This window comes from Sesamum indicum, linkage group LG5, assembly GCF_026168435.1.
Source record: "Sesamum indicum cultivar Baizhima isolate 11 linkage group LG5, ASM2616843v1, whole genome shotgun sequence".
Taxonomy (NCBI): domain Eukaryota; kingdom Viridiplantae; phylum Streptophyta; class Magnoliopsida; order Lamiales; family Pedaliaceae; genus Sesamum; species Sesamum indicum.
Window position 1 is genome coordinate 14,648,717 of NC_142661.1, and position 16,972 is coordinate 14,665,688.

Genomic DNA, 16,972 nt, shown 5'->3' on the forward strand with positions numbered 1-16,972 from the left:
AATTGAATGTAGCCCAAATTTAATTAATTTCATCAATTAAATTCTTGAATTTTCTATCAAATGGGATCTCTACGTAAATAATCGTATTATTTACTTACACAAACTGATTAATTTAAACTCTTTAAATTAATTATAATTTTTAAGAATTAATTCCATAACTAATTCTCCCACCTTGATAGGGATTCATGTGTGGTCCTTTAGGTTCATCTTCAAACTATACTTGGATTAATGTTAAAAACAATTTAATTGGTAAATGATTTGTACTAGATTAATTTAATTTAATTTTATTAAATGCTTCTGAGTAACCATTACTCCAAAAGCACCGTTACCATGGTTGGTCATTTAGCAACAGTCCATGACACTAGAGAATAGTGAATATTAAGTGAAACTATAGGGTTCTGAGTACACACAGGTACGATCTTTCCATCTGCTATCTCCCGATTTTAGTTTAAGGGATGAAATTGGTTATCGATTCCAATATTCAACTAGACAACTATGCTTATGAACTCTAACAGTGTTATTACATTGATCAACCCAAGAAACCTTTCCTCCTTGATCGTTAGCCATGCCCACAGACTTTCAAGAGTCTAACACGCCTTAGAGAGCATAGGAGATCTCGTTATCATTCAACGATAGGTGATGAATTCTATCTTGAAACTCACCATCTTCATTACATGTTCTGACTGCAGTGGACAAGATTTACAATAACCACGTCAAAATACAATCTTTTTTTGTCAGACTCTAATACATCCATCACATATATGCGACTGCTATGGATCCTCAAGCTTAAGGACTAAATCCTAATTGTTAGAGCTAAGGAGTAACAATCATACCAACCAAGTCCCACAGACTGTCATACGATGATTCCTCGCGAGTCAGTTCAGTCAACTTGACAATCCATGCCCACTACTAAGAATGTATAGACATCTTGTGTCTGTTGTTAATGAAACGTGATACCCATCTTAATGAATACTTTACCTAGTGCAAATCTATATAGAACCCTCGATACCATATCCTCGAGGTTATCAACTTTGAATGTGTCAGGCCTAATCCCCAAAAGCTAGTTTCAAGGCAGTAATCCAATACGCAACCCTACCTCATTAGTTATAATGTGGTTTGTGGGGCTTGTCGTGACATATCAAGTATGTGGTAGCAAGCAGAATAAAGGTATGCTAAATGACAACTTATTGGGTTCATAGTATTAGCACTACATTGAATAAGAGTGTTCTCTATCAATAGATGATAGGGGCCAACAACTGGCTTACTCATTACCCATTCAAACAATCTTTTACTTGACCAAAAGTCAGTTATCCACTTACTTTTAAAATCCAATCTCCAAGATGTAGCATATGAAAAAATGTTCTCTCCAAATTCTCTCTCTTCTCTCTCGCACAGTTCACACACTACTCCTCATGTTAACCCTAATACTGGTAGTTTTACAGTGGCGGCAGGCCTTGATGGCAGTAGTGATGACACCACAGATGATAGCCGGTGAATGAGGATATAGCAGCACGCATTAAAAACGAGTTCAATGTTTTAGAATTTTTATCTCTTGCAAATCGAGTTATTGATGATGGTGATGAGACTTCCATGGCGGCACTCAATGATTTGAAAGCAAGATGGGCAACCAAGTTTGGTGATGACAATGTTAATCGGTCTTCTAGATCAACTATGGATACATTGAAACCGATTTTCTCCCACCAATTGACTCTTTATCGTCCTCCACCACCGGGGCCACGTATGGCACGAAGAATCCCACGCCTCCCAATGTCGGAACAGGCGGCAGAGATATTGCACACTCTTGCGCAGCTATAAATTAGGGTTGTGCTGCCATCCATGGAGAAATCACCTAGGGTTTTGCTGCCTAACATGGAAAGTCTATCTAGGGTTTCTCCTATAGTGCAGCTTCATCATCCCATACCTCTATCGGCGCCCATGAATGATTTGACTCCATAGGAGCCCTCGGACCCCATACCTCCACCAATGATAGGCTTGTATATTGGTAATGTTCCCCTTCATGCTCATGTTCCACATAATTTATTGAACGATTAAATTGTAGTAGGATCAATAATTCTACTCTACGAACATTGACATACATAGCCCCATCGACACAAAAGGGAGAGATTATTGTTCATCCTACTTTGGAGATGGTCAGTGAGGGATCACAACGGTGGGCAACCACGACGGTTGGCTATTTCCTTGACTGAAAATCATACTTCTATCAATTAAATACTTTTGTTTGTTCGGTATGACCAGCGGTTAAAGAAGTTATTGCGGCTATGAATGGATTATATTTCTTTCATTTCAAGACGGAGGCAGTAATGGAAGAGGTGATCGATGGTGTCCCTTGACTGTTTCAGGGTCAACCGATTGTCCTTCAACAATGGGATCCGAGTATGGCATTACGTAAGCACTAGAACACGCAATTGCCCGTTTGGATTAAGTTGCGCCACTTGCCGATCGAGTTTTGGACTGATAAGGGTCGTAGCACGGTGGCTAGTGGGATTGGAAGACCGCTGTATCCTGATGTGATCTATTCCTAGCAGAAATATGGAGGTGAAAGATGACTTTGTAGACGAAATTGATGTACCTCTGAGGCAACCAAATGAAAATTAGGGATAATGTAAGGAGATTGTTCTTTATAATCTGTTTGATGTGCTTACGATGAGATTGCAGAGTGTTCTACTAGAGACCCTAAACATTGCAGCCCCTTACGAGGTGATACATGATGCATGCAGCTGTCTGGAACGTGAGGGGGCTGAATCACCGAGACCATCAGGTGGCACTTTGAGACTTGGTTTCGGAGTTCAGATTATAGTTTATTGGTCTATTAGAAACTAGAGTAGCTATTAATAATGCCTCACAAGTTCAGCCTAGTTTATTGCCTCGTTGGAATTAGTTTGTGAATTATTTGGGCTCGGGCAATCGTATTTCGCTTGTATGGGATGGTGATGAGATTGAAGTTAAGATATTGAATGTTAATTTGCAATTTAATCATTGTCGTGTGCTTATTCGATGAATACATGTGACGTTTGTGTCTATTGTGTATGGGGTGAATGATTTGGGAACTAGATGTGATCTTTGGAAGTCATTGGGCCAACTAGCGAGTTCGACTGTTGATGGGCCAACTAAAAATATCTTTTTAATCCTATAAACAAAGACATAATTTATTTTGGTAACACAACTTTGGTAAATGACGCTTTTGGTCCCATAAAATTCAAAACTACGTCTTTTTAGTCCAAAAAATGTGATTTTAAGCTTTTTAGTCCCAAAATTACAACGCCTTTGTCCCAAAAACACACCACACATGACTTTTTACAACTAAAAATACATGATTATGAGTTTTAATTATGAGAATAAAAGCGACACCTGCCATAATTGTGCAATCAAAAGAAATTATACTCTTGTCTTATTGGATTAAAAAAAATATTTTATCCGTGTATTTTGTTCAGTGCATGAATATATTTCATTGGTCTTAAAAAAAAAAAAAAAAATCAACTTTCTCTACAAGGAAGCTACAGCCATGCTACACGATTTTCACTGTAATAACTGGACAGAAATTACCTAAGAATTGAATAAATGTAATTACTATGTGGTAAACATTTATATCTCAAAAAGTATCAGCACAAAAAATCAGTGGACTAAATACGTAATCGCCAGCGCAACGAGGAGAAGAACGTATGCAATCCCTTGATCAATTGTTGTGCCTGCATGACCATGTCAACAGTTAGATTCAAATGTCATTAGCAATTTCCAATAAAATGCTAGAAAAGATGCTTATACGTATTTAAGTTTCAATTAATACTCTAGTATTTATAGCCTTAACAAATTAGAGGGAGATGAAAAAAATAGGAAAAAATACCAGCAGACTCCTGGGATATTATAAATGAATAAATTATTCCCTTATAAAAAAAATAATAATTTACCTGTCGATATTTTTAAAATGTAACAATATACCCCTTGTATTTTTTGAAATGAAGCAATTCACGGAAAAGTAAATTGTTTTATTATAAAGAACACATAGAGGTAAATTGCTAGTATTTTTTCATGCAGAGTAATTTGCTCAAATGAAATATCACATCGAGTTAAATTACATGAAATAAAAAAAAGTAGTTTCAGTAAAAAGAATTCATTAATTAGTTATTTAATCATGATTTCTTTGCTTCTTAATAATTAATATTGCTGAATGTATAATTTTTTTAGTTACATTAATTAATGAATGGTATTATTGATGGAATTTTACTGCATTTCCATCGTGAAAATACATTTGGGCTTGTTTTTATAAATTTGTATTAGCATTGACGAATTAATTCATAATAATAAGTTTATATAAAGGTTCAATTATTAAAAAAATATTCAATTTTCACTAAAAAAAATATAATATTAATGATAGTGATAATTCTAATATTATTACTAATTATATATATTTAATTAGTGATAAGGATATTTACTTTATCACAATAATGAATTTTATAATTTTAATAATTATTATTATTTTATAAAATTTGTTATTCGTATGAATTGGTGACAATACCTATAAAATTGTCATTAAATTGAGATTGAGAGCTGTCCGTATGACTTAAGGACACTGGGCATGTTTAGGTCATGTGAGGATACATTTGATGTTTTGGGTAAGATAATTATAATAGAAAATTCATCGTTTCTTTCTCAGAAAGATGTAATTTATTTCATTTGGTGTTTCTATAAAATTTTGTTAATTTTATAAAAGAAAAAAATATTTATATTATTAAATTTAAACTCAAAAGTGTCAATATAATTTATCTTAATTATAATTATATATTTCTCTTTTACTAACATTAACTCATCCAGACAAATACCCGAAATAATTTACCAAATTTCTATTTTTCCTGATTAAAAAAAGAGTAAACATCATTTTTCAGGCGAGGACGTGTAATTTGGACCGAAAAAAATTAAATAAAAAACCTGATTGTTCAAATAAACCAATCGCGACTTTTGATACCTAACCCAAATAAACATGTCACAATGAAGTGACAGAAACAACTCATTAAATTTCTTTATTGGGGTTTAAAAAAAAAAGAAAAAAAAAGCAAGGAAAACGAAAACCACATATATTATATTACAAACGAGTAAATTATTCAATATAAAAAAAATAATTTATTTTCTTGTGTTTTTTAAAATGTAATAATTTTATCTTCCTAAATAAGGGGTAAATTGGTTTTTTTTTTAATAAAATACAAAAGAATAAATTATTTTTTTTTATAAAGAGTAATTTATTCATTTATAATATTATATGGAGTAAATTAAATTAAATAAATAAATAAAAACTGACCATCGTTGGTAGGAGCAGGAGCAATTGCTGCAGGCGTAGGGGCGACGCCTTGTCCGTAGGAGTAGTCGAATAGCGCCACCAGAATCAAACCAATGAATGGGAGAGAGAAGTAATACCTCATGCCCATGAAATTCATAATCACGACTTATAAGATTGAATAAAAGAAACAAAAAATCGAGCAATTGTCTAACAAAAGTACTGTTTGTTTGTCAGTGGATGAAATGAAAGGAAGAAGAAGTGGTTAAAAAATACGCTTTTACCTAATGTTTTCTATTAAAAAGAGGTCACTTTATTTCAAGCATCGAGAAGGGTTAATATATAGCTTTGAGTCCAGTCCAAGGCGTGTGCGTGTGTGAGGAGTGAAGTTTCCAAGAACACGCGTTCGGATGTAATGGAAGGAACCGCGGGAAAAAGCACCAACTTAATGTGAAATGTGCTCAACTCCCCAACTCCAACCATCTTTGACTCGGCTGCCGGCTATGAGAAAGGTGGACAAGTCCAAATCCCCTTACTAGGCATTGAAAATTGTCCCTCCGGAAGCAATTTTTGGAATTATTTATCGCACAAAACCAATATAAGATTGATAACAGTAAGCTTATGTGTTACAATGACCGTTCCAATAATATATTTATTGAATTCAAATTGATTGTTTCAAAAACAGTTCCAAATTCAATTTTTGTATTTGGTCAAGTATTGTAATGACTTTTTTGGCCGGTACAAAGTCCGTTACAATTCATAACAGCCAAAAGATGAGCCGTTACAAATATTTTTTTAACACCTAAAATAGCCATAGACGCCTATCCATTACAAAAGCCATTCCAATTATTAAAAAGCCGTTACAAAATTTTAAGTTGGGCACCGTTAAAAAAACCATTGTGATAAAATATTTTTTTTGTAGTGTTGTAAGTATAATATATTATGAATATAATATTAAAAAGAAATTAATATGAGTATAATATGAAAAGTAATTAATAAGAATATATAAATGTAATATAAAAATAATCAATAGAAATTAATAAATATATTATTTTATATTTTTATAATTCATAAAATGATATTATATAGTTAATTTAGCAGAACAAAAAAGGAAAGAAACTTTTAAGTTCCTTCATACTTATTATAGATGATGATGACGATGATGATAATAATAAGGATTAAAAAGGCAATTTTCGTCCTCTAACTTCAGGTCATTCTCGTTTTAGTCCTCTAAATTACTAGGGTTTCATTTTGGTCCCATAAAATTGAAAAAATCTCAAATTTTCAGCCAATCACAATGCAAGCCCCAATTTAAAAAGTCACATGCCTGGCATGTGACTTTTTTCCGGCAAGTGACTCAACTTTCCGACCAAATTTGTACTAAAATTGAGATTTTTTTTAATTTTACGGGATCAAAATGGAATCCTAGTAACTTAGGAGACTAAAACAAGAATGGCCTGAAATTAGGGAACGAAAATTACCTTTAAGCCTAATAATAACAATATGATATATATAGATATAGAATAGATATAGAAACATAATAGATATTGTTATTGATATAAATATAGATTTGTGTATTAAATTTTCTATTAATTTTCTCGAAAAAATAAGAATATATTTGGACTAGTTAACGGGGTTGTTAGTAGTGCTAAATCAATATATTTTTAATGTGATAATGATGTAACTCCAGTTCCTTCGGAATCGCTAGTCAATGATGATATTCTACTTTTATATTATTAGTGATGACATATCAAATATATTTTATTATTTAAACAAAAAACTGATAGTTAATTTTTGTATTGATTTAGAATTATTGGTGATGTTAAGTCAAAATATTATAATTGAAAATATATTATTAGTTTGTAAGATTAATGATTGAAATTTTTTTACATAAATGTAACTATATAAAAAAGTAACGATGAGACGAAAATTATAAGAAAGTATTTTTAATAAAAATATGTATAAACAAACATGTTTTTAATTTAATTATTATTTTAAAAATAAAAAATTAATAATAAAAACATAAACAAACTAACGAATCTAGATGCACTTACATTGAAAAGTCAATGATTCTTTGCTCACTGCTTGCCTCATCCTGTTCATGTTCAGTTCTAAAGAGGTCTAGATTCATATATGTCATGTCAAGACAATGGTCAAAGTCATAAACAGAGATCAGACGCCCCTGCAAAAGTTCTACCCATTTTTCCTCAAGTCCAGAGAGCCACAAATGCCTTATCCTTCTCCAACTTATTGTACAATGACTTTTCTCTACATTATATTGTTACGAACGTGTTTTCGTTATTTGAAAAATTATTAATATTTTTTTAATTTTAACATCATCTAATAATTAATTAAATTTGTTAAATTTTTATTCATTTTGTAAGGTGGATTAATCAAAATGCCCTTATGGACTATGAATAATTTTATTTATTTTTTGAAGTTTTTTTTATTTTCTTTATGGACTAATTGGATAATTTTTTTATAATTTACAAATTTTCCACCCACCCTTTTGATTCTTTACAAATTTTTTGTTTTTTTAAAAAAATACAGTAAAAGTAAAATTGATAATTTTTATAGCTTAATTTAAGAATTATATAATTTAACCAAACATCAAGAGATATTTATAATTTTTTAAACAATGAGAGAGTATTTATAATTATTTCGTTACTCTGACCAATACAACCTTATTTTACCATACATGTATATCTTTATTTATAGCTGATTAGATAACATGTAAAAAATCCAGATACAGGTGCAATTCAGAAATAAAGCATGGAAATAAGCTGGCTATACGCTCTCCTCTCACTCTTCCTTCTCTCCCTAGTGTTGAAGTTTTCATCAAAACCAAAAAGAAAACTCCCACCAAGTCCAGTGCCAGCACTTCCTGTATTAGGCCACCTTCACTTCCTCAAATTCCCACTTCATCGCACCATTCACAAGCTCTCTCAACAATTAGGACCTATCTTCTCACTTCGTTTCGGCAACCGCCTCATGGTGGCTGTCTCTTCCCCGGCCATCGTGGAGGAGTGCTTCACCAAGAATGACATCGTGCTAGCCAACCGCCCCCGGTTTATCATAGGCAAATACGTCGGCTACAACTACACAATCCTGGTTGGTTCTAACTATGGTGAGCATTGGCGCAACCTTCGCCGCCTGACCACTGTCGAAATATTCTCCACAGCTCGCCTCAATGTGTTTCAGTCCATCAGACATGACGAAAACAAACTTTTGTTGAAACAGCTCTATGGAAAGTCATGCCAAGACTTTGCAAGAGTTGAACTCAGGTCTTTGTTGTCTGAGCTAACATTCAATGTTATCATGAGAATGGTGGCTGGGAAGCGGTATTCCGGTGAGGACGAGGAAAATGATGAGGCGAAGCAATTTAGAGAGATCATAGATAAGGTTCTTATACTAGCTGGTGTGTCGAACCCCGGAGATTTCTTCCCAGTGTTCAGATGGATTGACTATAAAGGTTATGAGAAGACTTGGACGAGCGTTACTGGAAAACTGGATACTTTCTTGCAAGGTTTGATTGATGAACACAAAAGAGATAAGAGTAGGAATACAATGATAGATCATTTGCTCTCTTTGCAAGAATCAGAGCCTGAGTACTACACAGATGTCATCATCAAAGGGATTATAATGGTAAGTTCTTCATTCTTTCTTCTTGATTGTTCTCCCGGAGGATTAGATTGAGCGTTTAGCCTATGAACACCACATAGAGTACAATGTTAACAATTGATGCTGGACAGTACGAAGATCAAGATGCATTCATGATTGATGCCATGTTAGACATGCCATACATCTCAATCATGTGTAATTCTATAATCTTTAAAGCTATGCTCATCATTGAATCACAATCACAACATATAATCTTCGTTTTTATGTGGTAAAAAAATGACAGAATATGCTACTTGCCGGGACAGACACATCAGGAGTGACCATAGAATGGGCAATGTCTGCTCTACTAAATCACCCCGAAAAGTTGGACAAGGCCAAGGCTGAGATAGATAATCTTATTGGCAACAATCGTGTCGTTAATGAATCAGACTTGTCCAAGCTTCCGTATCTCCAAAATGTTATCTTGGAGACGTTTCGTTTATTCCCTGCAGTACCATTACTAGTACCACATGAAGCATCGGCTGATTGCACGCTCGGTGGATATGACATACCGCGTGGCACGATCATACTAGTAAATGCTTGGGCCATTCACCGAGACCCCTTAGTCTGGGATGATCCCACAAGTTTCAATCCCGAGCGTTTTGAAGGAGCAGGAGAAGTTGGACCCACGAAGCTGTTGCCGTTCGGGATGGGAAGAAGGTCATGCCCGGGCAACGGCTTAGCGAATCGGGTCGTTGGCTTAGTCATAGCGTCTCTAATACAATGCTTTGAGTGGCAAAGGGTTGACGATTCCTTGGTAGATTTAACAGAAGGAGAAGGGCTTTCCATGCCTAAACTCACACCATTGGAGGCCAGGTGCAGGGCACGTGATGTGCTTCATAAACTTCTAGCTGAGCCATCTCGAAATTAACCTTATCTTGGATACTTTTACAAGTTACTATGTATGCATTTTCAATGTTGCTCTGGATACCATTTAGCATCGGGTAATGTAATTTACCTCCCTTTCATATTACAAATAATAGTAATTTATCTTTCTATTTTTTTAAAATAAAGTAATTTACCTTCATGTCTAACGAAGTAAATTGTTTAATCCTGAAAAAATATAAGGTGGTAAATTGCTATATTTAAAAAGTCACTGAAAGGTAAATTGCTATTTTTTTTTTTACGAAAATAATTTCCTCATTTAAAATATCACAAAACTATTGCTTACGTTTTTTTCTTAGCATATGTCATTTACTTACTACTATTTTGTAGGAGATAGTACAATTAATTTGATGAAGTCATTAGCAATAATTTTGTGAGCTAGTTTTCTAGAAAGGACACGGCTGTATGGAAAATATTACTATGTTGAAGTCTTGTAATAAGGTTTTGCTACAGAATCAGTGGCCTTAATCTAGGAAGGAAACAAACTGTCCAGCGTCACAAGTGTTGGTCAATGTTATCCACCGCCGTGTCCGCCATTCGATCTAGTTCATCTCTATATAGAACATTCATGCATGTCCACATGTCCACTTACATTATTAAGACTTGTCTTTTATTACTAACGATCATTCGAGTTCAGCCGATCACCAACCTTATAGTCGGGCTCAACGCAATTTACCTTTCAATAATATTGTATTAAGTAAATTACTCTCTTGTAATAAAAAAAATAGCAATTTATTTATTTGTATTTTTTAAAATAAACAAATTTTTACATCCCTAAAAATAGGAGTAAATTAATGCATTCTAAAAAATACAAAAAAAATAAATTACTATTTTTTTTATAAAAAAATAATTTCTCATTTATAATATTATCGAGAAATTACTTACATTTTTTTTCCTTATTTTACCCAACGAATTAATAGTATAATTAACTCCCACCCAGACAAAATGGGCTTATTATATGTCAGGATGGTTGGTGCATTTTTGACTCTGACCCCCCTTCACATTTCCGTAGTTGGCCACAAAAGTCTGATCATGTGTCCATCCTATTCAAAATTAATTGTAGAGGGTTTTTGGAAAATTATGTATTCTTTTTAAATATTTTATAAAACATTTGAAATTAATTGAGAAGCATTCAAAAATCAGATTATAAGATTAAAAAATATAATGTTAGTAGCTCGTAAGCTTTGAAAAAGTAAAATATTCCTGATTTACATTAAAAGTAATCTTATTTGAGAAAGTAAAGAGTTCCTAAATTATTTTATAAATTTTAACAAATGTCTTCAACTTTGAGTGCATAAATTACGAATATGTTGTTGCTAGCATAGTATAAATTTTACGATTTTATTTTATTCGAATGAGCAAAATTTTTTATTAATTTCATTAAAAAGTGTCAATTTCTTTTTTTTGTACCACAATTGTGGTGAGTGGCGCTTTCGATACCATAAAATACAAAAATACACTTTTTTGGTCCCAAGTTAACGGTCTTTAACTTCTATTGGCTCACATGACTTTGACTGTTTTTGATTTCAAAGGCGCTATTTAATGTTACAAAAAAAAAAAAAACAATAAAACATCTTTTTTTGTTTATGGGCAAAGTTGGTGAGAATATTTTTTCATTTAATGGTACAAAAAATAAGTCTTTTTGTTTTATTTGTAACATTAAACAACGCCTTTGAATAGAGAGCTTCCCTAGTGGGAGGAAGGCAATTTGAGCCTGCATACTATAACTTTCAAAGGAATATTATAACTTCATATTGAGAGCTTTATTTCAATATTAACCTCTCTTTGGTACATGAAAAACTAATTGTAACACTCTCAATATCATTCATTTACAATCTTTTATTTTTTAGCACTTATTTAACTACTTTTTCTTCCAAGTGGACTTGAGCACTATATTTTTTGCTTGATCATTGGCGCAGCCACTGGAAACACAAAACTAGAATGTGAGAACAATAGAAGCTACCAACATCAGAGCTACCTCATCGAATACCTCCTCTGGGAGAATGGTCTCTTTCTTGCTATAGGACCTCCAGTGGATAATTACTACCTCCGTTCGGGGCCCAACTTCACCAGTCTCACCATTATGCTTACCTACTGCTAATATCCCTGCTAACCAAACTTGTAATGTGTAGAGAAACTTACGACAAGATGTCCCCTCTAGGAGAAGGAGGCGCATCCACCCCGACAAAAAGGTGCTCCAAAGGATTGGAGGACGCACATTGATAAGCTTCAGCAAGAACTCTTAGACCTACAGGGGTGTGTATTCGACATCCCCCTTGTTCGAATAGATGACCAGGAAGCTAATGTGATTGATAGTTTTGGGAACTATTTAGCAATTTTTATTAAAATAATATTGTATTTATGAATATAATAAGTGTTCATCCATGGAATTATGTGTGTTTGTTATTCTTACTGTTTACGGTAGTAACGTCATGAAAAATGCCCACAGACTATTGGATAACCCATGTAGTTGAGATGCGCATTGGATGGCGGCTATGAAACCAATTTTTGAGGATTGGTCTTAAATGTTCTAGGTTAAGGACTTCGAGACAGGGCATTTAAAGTCCTATAGGAAATTGCACTAAGTATTACATTTATTGGATGAGTGTTGTGTTTTGCAACAAATGTAGGTCGTCTCTGCAATTTTAGGGGCTGGTTGAGAAGTCTATCGAGCTAACTGAACTCACTAACAATAAATCATTAGATTGAAGCCTTAGAGGCTTGGTTGGTATAACTGGAACTCTTCGACTCAAATAGTATGGAATTAGTTATGGAACTTGAGAAATTATAGCAATCTCATGCATATAATGGTCGCAACTTGAATATAATGAAAGATGACCATGTCTTCGATTACAAGCCATGTCTAGTGCAGTCGGAGTTTGTAGTGAGAATAGTGGATTTCAAAATAGAATATGTCCCCTGTCAGTACATGACTGAGATATCTTCTTTGCGCTCTAAGATAGGTTAGACTCTTTAAGTCTCTAGGCTAAGCGATTGATCAAATAGGAAACCTTTTTTGCTATATCGATCAATAGAGTTAACGCATCTCGAATATGAAGTATAGGTGTCTATTTTAGGATGAGAATCAACACCGAACTCCATACTTTAGACTAATCAATAGTGCGATCCGAAAATTTGTTTTCTTCCACAATCGAACATCTATCTAACTAGGTTGATATCAACGATGTTGTGTGGACTATATTAGAGGAATTCTACATTGATCCTAGCACGAACAAACCAGTGGAGATTAAGAATCAATGCGAGTAGCCGAATAGAAGTCTGATAACAGGTAAAATTCCTAGTTAATTTTTATTCTCTTTTGTTTAATCCTTATCCTGTTAACGCATGATGTTTATTTATACTATTTCTGCATTTTTTAAATTACACCAAATGTCTAGGAATTATTAAAGGGTACACTCCTTCGATCCGGTTAAATTATTTTAATAGCATTTTAGTTTATGATCTTGTTGCATTCTTAGACTGATTCATAACCTTTTACTCCTGGGGAGCAAGAGAGCACCACTGCAAAGAAATCCTGACAGACGAATAATAGTTTAAAAAATTATTAATATCTTTTTAATTTTACCATCACCTAATAATTAGTCAAATTTAATAAATTTTTTATCTATTTTGTGTGATGAACTAATCAAAATTTTCTTGTGGGCTATGAATAATTTTATTTATTTTTTTGAAGATTTTTTATTTTCTTCATGGACTAGTTGGATAATTTTTTTATAATTTACAAATTTTTCATCCACCCGTCTTATTTTTTACAAATTTTTATTTTTTTAAAAAAAAATACAGAAATAGTAAAGTTGATAATTTCATACATCAATTTAAGAATTATATAATTTAACCAAACATCAAGAGATATTTATAATTTTTTAAACAACGAGAAAATATTTATGATTATATTATTGAATGACAGAATACAACCTTATTTTACGAGTTAATTATTTTTTTATTATAAAAAAAAATTATTTTATTATAATTTTTTTTAAAATAATAACAAAAACATGACGAGTCGCGATTTGAAATCGCGACTCGTCATTAAATAAATGCCAAAAAATGCAAAACATCCCAAGTCGGGAAACAAAATCCCGACTTCAAGTCGGGATCTTGAATCCCGACTTGGAGTCGGGTTTTAAAAAACAAAATCCCGACTTCAAGTCGGGATCTTGAATCCCGACTTGGAGTCGGGATCTTAAAACCCGACTCCAAGTCGGGATCCTGAATCCCGACTTGAAGTCGGGATTTTGTTTCCCGACTTGGGAATTCTGCATTTTTTTTTTTCGTTGAAATTATTATTATATAATTTAGTTTATATATAATTAATTTTAACAATATACTAATATCCAAAATTAATAAAATTAACATTGCATTAACTTAAAAAATTACAATTAAGGGTACAAATGTAATAGTCATTTATTTTGTACAATTGTAAAAAATTACATTAAATGTATACAATTACAAATATAAAAAATGTCCACCCGTTCCACAATGTCGTCTGCGGCGTTGACGTCGAGGTCTTGTAATTTCCTCGCCCACATTTTGAACTGGCTCATTTTGCGCCTCATTTTCTTCACCAACAAACCGACTTAATGTTTCAGAACTTGACTCCACATTGTCACGATATGCACCAAATGATGGAAATGGAATTGGTGAAATATTATATCCTTGTGTATATTATATCCTTGTGTATATGATGTATATGGAAATGGAATTTGGCATTTATTTAATGACGAGTCGCGATTTCAAATCGCGACTCGTCATGTTTTTGTTATTATTTTAAAAAAAATTATAATAAAATATTTTTTTTTATAATAAAAAAATAATTAACTCCTTATTTTACCATACATGTGTATCTTTATATACAGCTGATCAGATAACAATTCAAAAATCCAGATACAGGTGCAATTCACAAATCAAGAATGGAAATAACCTGGCTATACGCTCTCCTCCCACTCTTCCTTCTCTCTGTAGTGTTGAAGTTTTCATCAAAAGCAAAAAGAAAACTCCCACCAAGTCCAGTGCCAGCACTTCCTGTATTAGGCCACCTCCACTTCCTCAAATTCCCACTTCATCGCACCATTCACAAGCTCTCTCAACAATTAGGACCTATCTTCTCACTTCGTTTCGGCAACCGCCTCATGGTGGCTGTCTCGTCCCCGGCCATCGTCGAGGAGTGCTTCACCAAGAACGACATCGTGCTAGCCAACCGCCCCCGGTTCATCATAGGCAAATACATCGGCTACAACTACACAACCCTGGTTGGTTCTAACTATGGTGAGCATTGGCGCAACCTTCGCCGCCTGACCACTGTCGAAATATTCTCCACAGCTCGCCTCAATGTGTTTCAGTCCATCAGACATGACGAAAACAAACTTTTGTTGAAACAGCTCTTTGGAAAGTCATGCCAAGACTTTGCAAGAGTTGAACTCAGGTCTATGTTGTCTCAGCTAACATTCAATGTTATCATGAGAATGGTGGCTGGGAAGCGGTATTTCGGTGATGACGAGGAGAATGATGAGGCGAAGCAATTTAGAGAGATCATAGATAAGGTTCTCACACTAGCTGGTGTGTCAAACCCCGGAGATTTCTTCCCAGTGTTCAGATGGATTGACTATAAAGGTTATGCGAAGACTTTGATGAGAGTTACTGGGAAAATGGATGCTTTCTTGCAAGGTTTGATTGATGAACACAAAAGAGATAAGAGTAGGAATACAATGATAGATCGTTTGCTCTCTTTGCAAGAATCAGAGCCTGAGTGCTACACAGATGTTACGATCAAGGGGATTATAATGGTAAGTTCTTCATTCTTTCTTTTTAATTGATCTCCTGGAGGGTTAGATTGAGCGTATAGCCTATGAACAGCACATAGAGTTCACTGTTAACAATTGATGCAGGGTAGTACAAACATCAAGATGCATTCATGATTGATGCCATGTTAGACATGCCATACATATCAATCATGTGTAATTCTGTGATCTTTAAAGTTATGCTCATTCATTGGATCACAATCATAACATATAATCATCGTTTTTTATGTGGTAATAAATGGCAGGTTATGCTACTTGCCGGGACAGACACAACAGTAGCTACCATAGAATGGGCAATGTCTGTTCTACTAAATCACCCCGAAAAATTGGACAAGGCCAAGGCTGAGATAGACAATTTTATTGGCAACAATAGTATCGTCAATGAATCGGACTTGTCCAAGCTTCCATATCTCCAAAACGTTATCTTGGAGACGTTTCGTTTATTCCCTGCAGTACCATTACTAGTACCACATGAAGCATTGGCTGATTGCACACTCGGTGGATATGACATACCGCGGGGCACGATCATAATAGTAAATGCTTGGGCCATTCACCGAGACCCCCTAGTCTGGGATGATCCCACAAGTTTCAATCCTGAGCGTTTTGAAGAAATCGGAGAAGTTGGACCCACAAAGCTGTTGCCTTTCGGGATGGGAAGAAGGTCATGCCCGGGCAACGGCCTAGCCAATCGGGTCGTTGGCTTAGCCTTAGCGTCTCTAATACAATGTTTTGAATGGCAAAGGATTGATGATTCTTTGGTAGATTTAACAGAAGGAGAAGGGCTTTCCATGCCTAAACTCACTCCATTGGAGGCCAGGTGCAAGGCACGTGATGTGCTTCATAAAGTTCTATGTGAGCCATCCAAAAAATTAACCTTATCTTGAGATACTTTTACAAGTTATTATGTATGCATTTTCAATCTTGCTCTGGATACCATTTAGCATAGGTGATGTAATTTACCTCACTCTTATATTGCAAATGAGCAAATTACTCCTTATAAAAAAATAATTACAATTTATCTCCCTATATTTTTTAAATAAAATAATTTTACCTTTTTGTCTAAGTAAATTGTTTCATTTTAAAAAAACACAAGGTGGTAAGTTGCTACATTTTAAAAAATACAGGGAGGTCAATTGTTATTTTACAGTATCACAAGTGGATTGCTTATATTTACTTACTACTATTGTGTATGAGATAATACAATTAATATGATGAAGTCATTAGCAATAAATTTGTGAGCTAGTTTTCTAGTAAAGGACACGACTGTATGGAGAAATTACTATGTTGACGTCTTGTAATAAGGTTTTCCTACAGAATCAGT

The 16,972-nt window shown here is 33.9% G+C and overlaps 2 protein-coding genes and 1 long non-coding RNA gene across 3 annotated transcripts; 2 read left to right on the forward strand and 1 right to left on the reverse strand.

The window, feature by feature from the left end:
* Positions 1–3,534: 3,534 nt before the first annotated feature.
* On the reverse strand, positions 3,535–5,813 carry LOC110011973 (uncharacterized). The gene is made up of 2 exons (XR_002287060.2): positions 5,312–5,813; positions 3,535–3,707 (listed from the first exon to the last, which is right to left on the reverse strand). It is a non-coding gene; the product is annotated as an uncharacterized LOC110011973 (long non-coding RNA).
* A 2,206-nt stretch (positions 5,814–8,019) lies between these two features.
* On the forward strand, positions 8,020–9,960 carry LOC105162117 (cytochrome P450 81Q32). The gene is made up of 2 exons (XM_011080064.3): positions 8,020–8,932; positions 9,192–9,960. The coding sequence occupies exons 1-2, from the start codon at positions 8,060–8,062 to the stop codon at positions 9,816–9,818; spliced, it is 1,500 nt and encodes a 499-aa protein (XP_011078366.1). The 5' UTR covers positions 8,020–8,059; the 3' UTR covers positions 9,819–9,960.
* A 4,772-nt stretch (positions 9,961–14,732) lies between these two features.
* LOC105162116 (cytochrome P450 81Q32-like) lies at positions 14,733–16,752 on the forward strand. The gene is made up of 2 exons (XM_011080063.3): positions 14,733–15,636; positions 15,897–16,752. The coding sequence occupies exons 1-2, from the start codon at positions 14,764–14,766 to the stop codon at positions 16,533–16,535; spliced, it is 1,512 nt and encodes a 503-aa protein (XP_011078365.1). The 5' UTR covers positions 14,733–14,763; the 3' UTR covers positions 16,536–16,752.
* Positions 16,753–16,972: the final 220 nt, after the last annotated feature.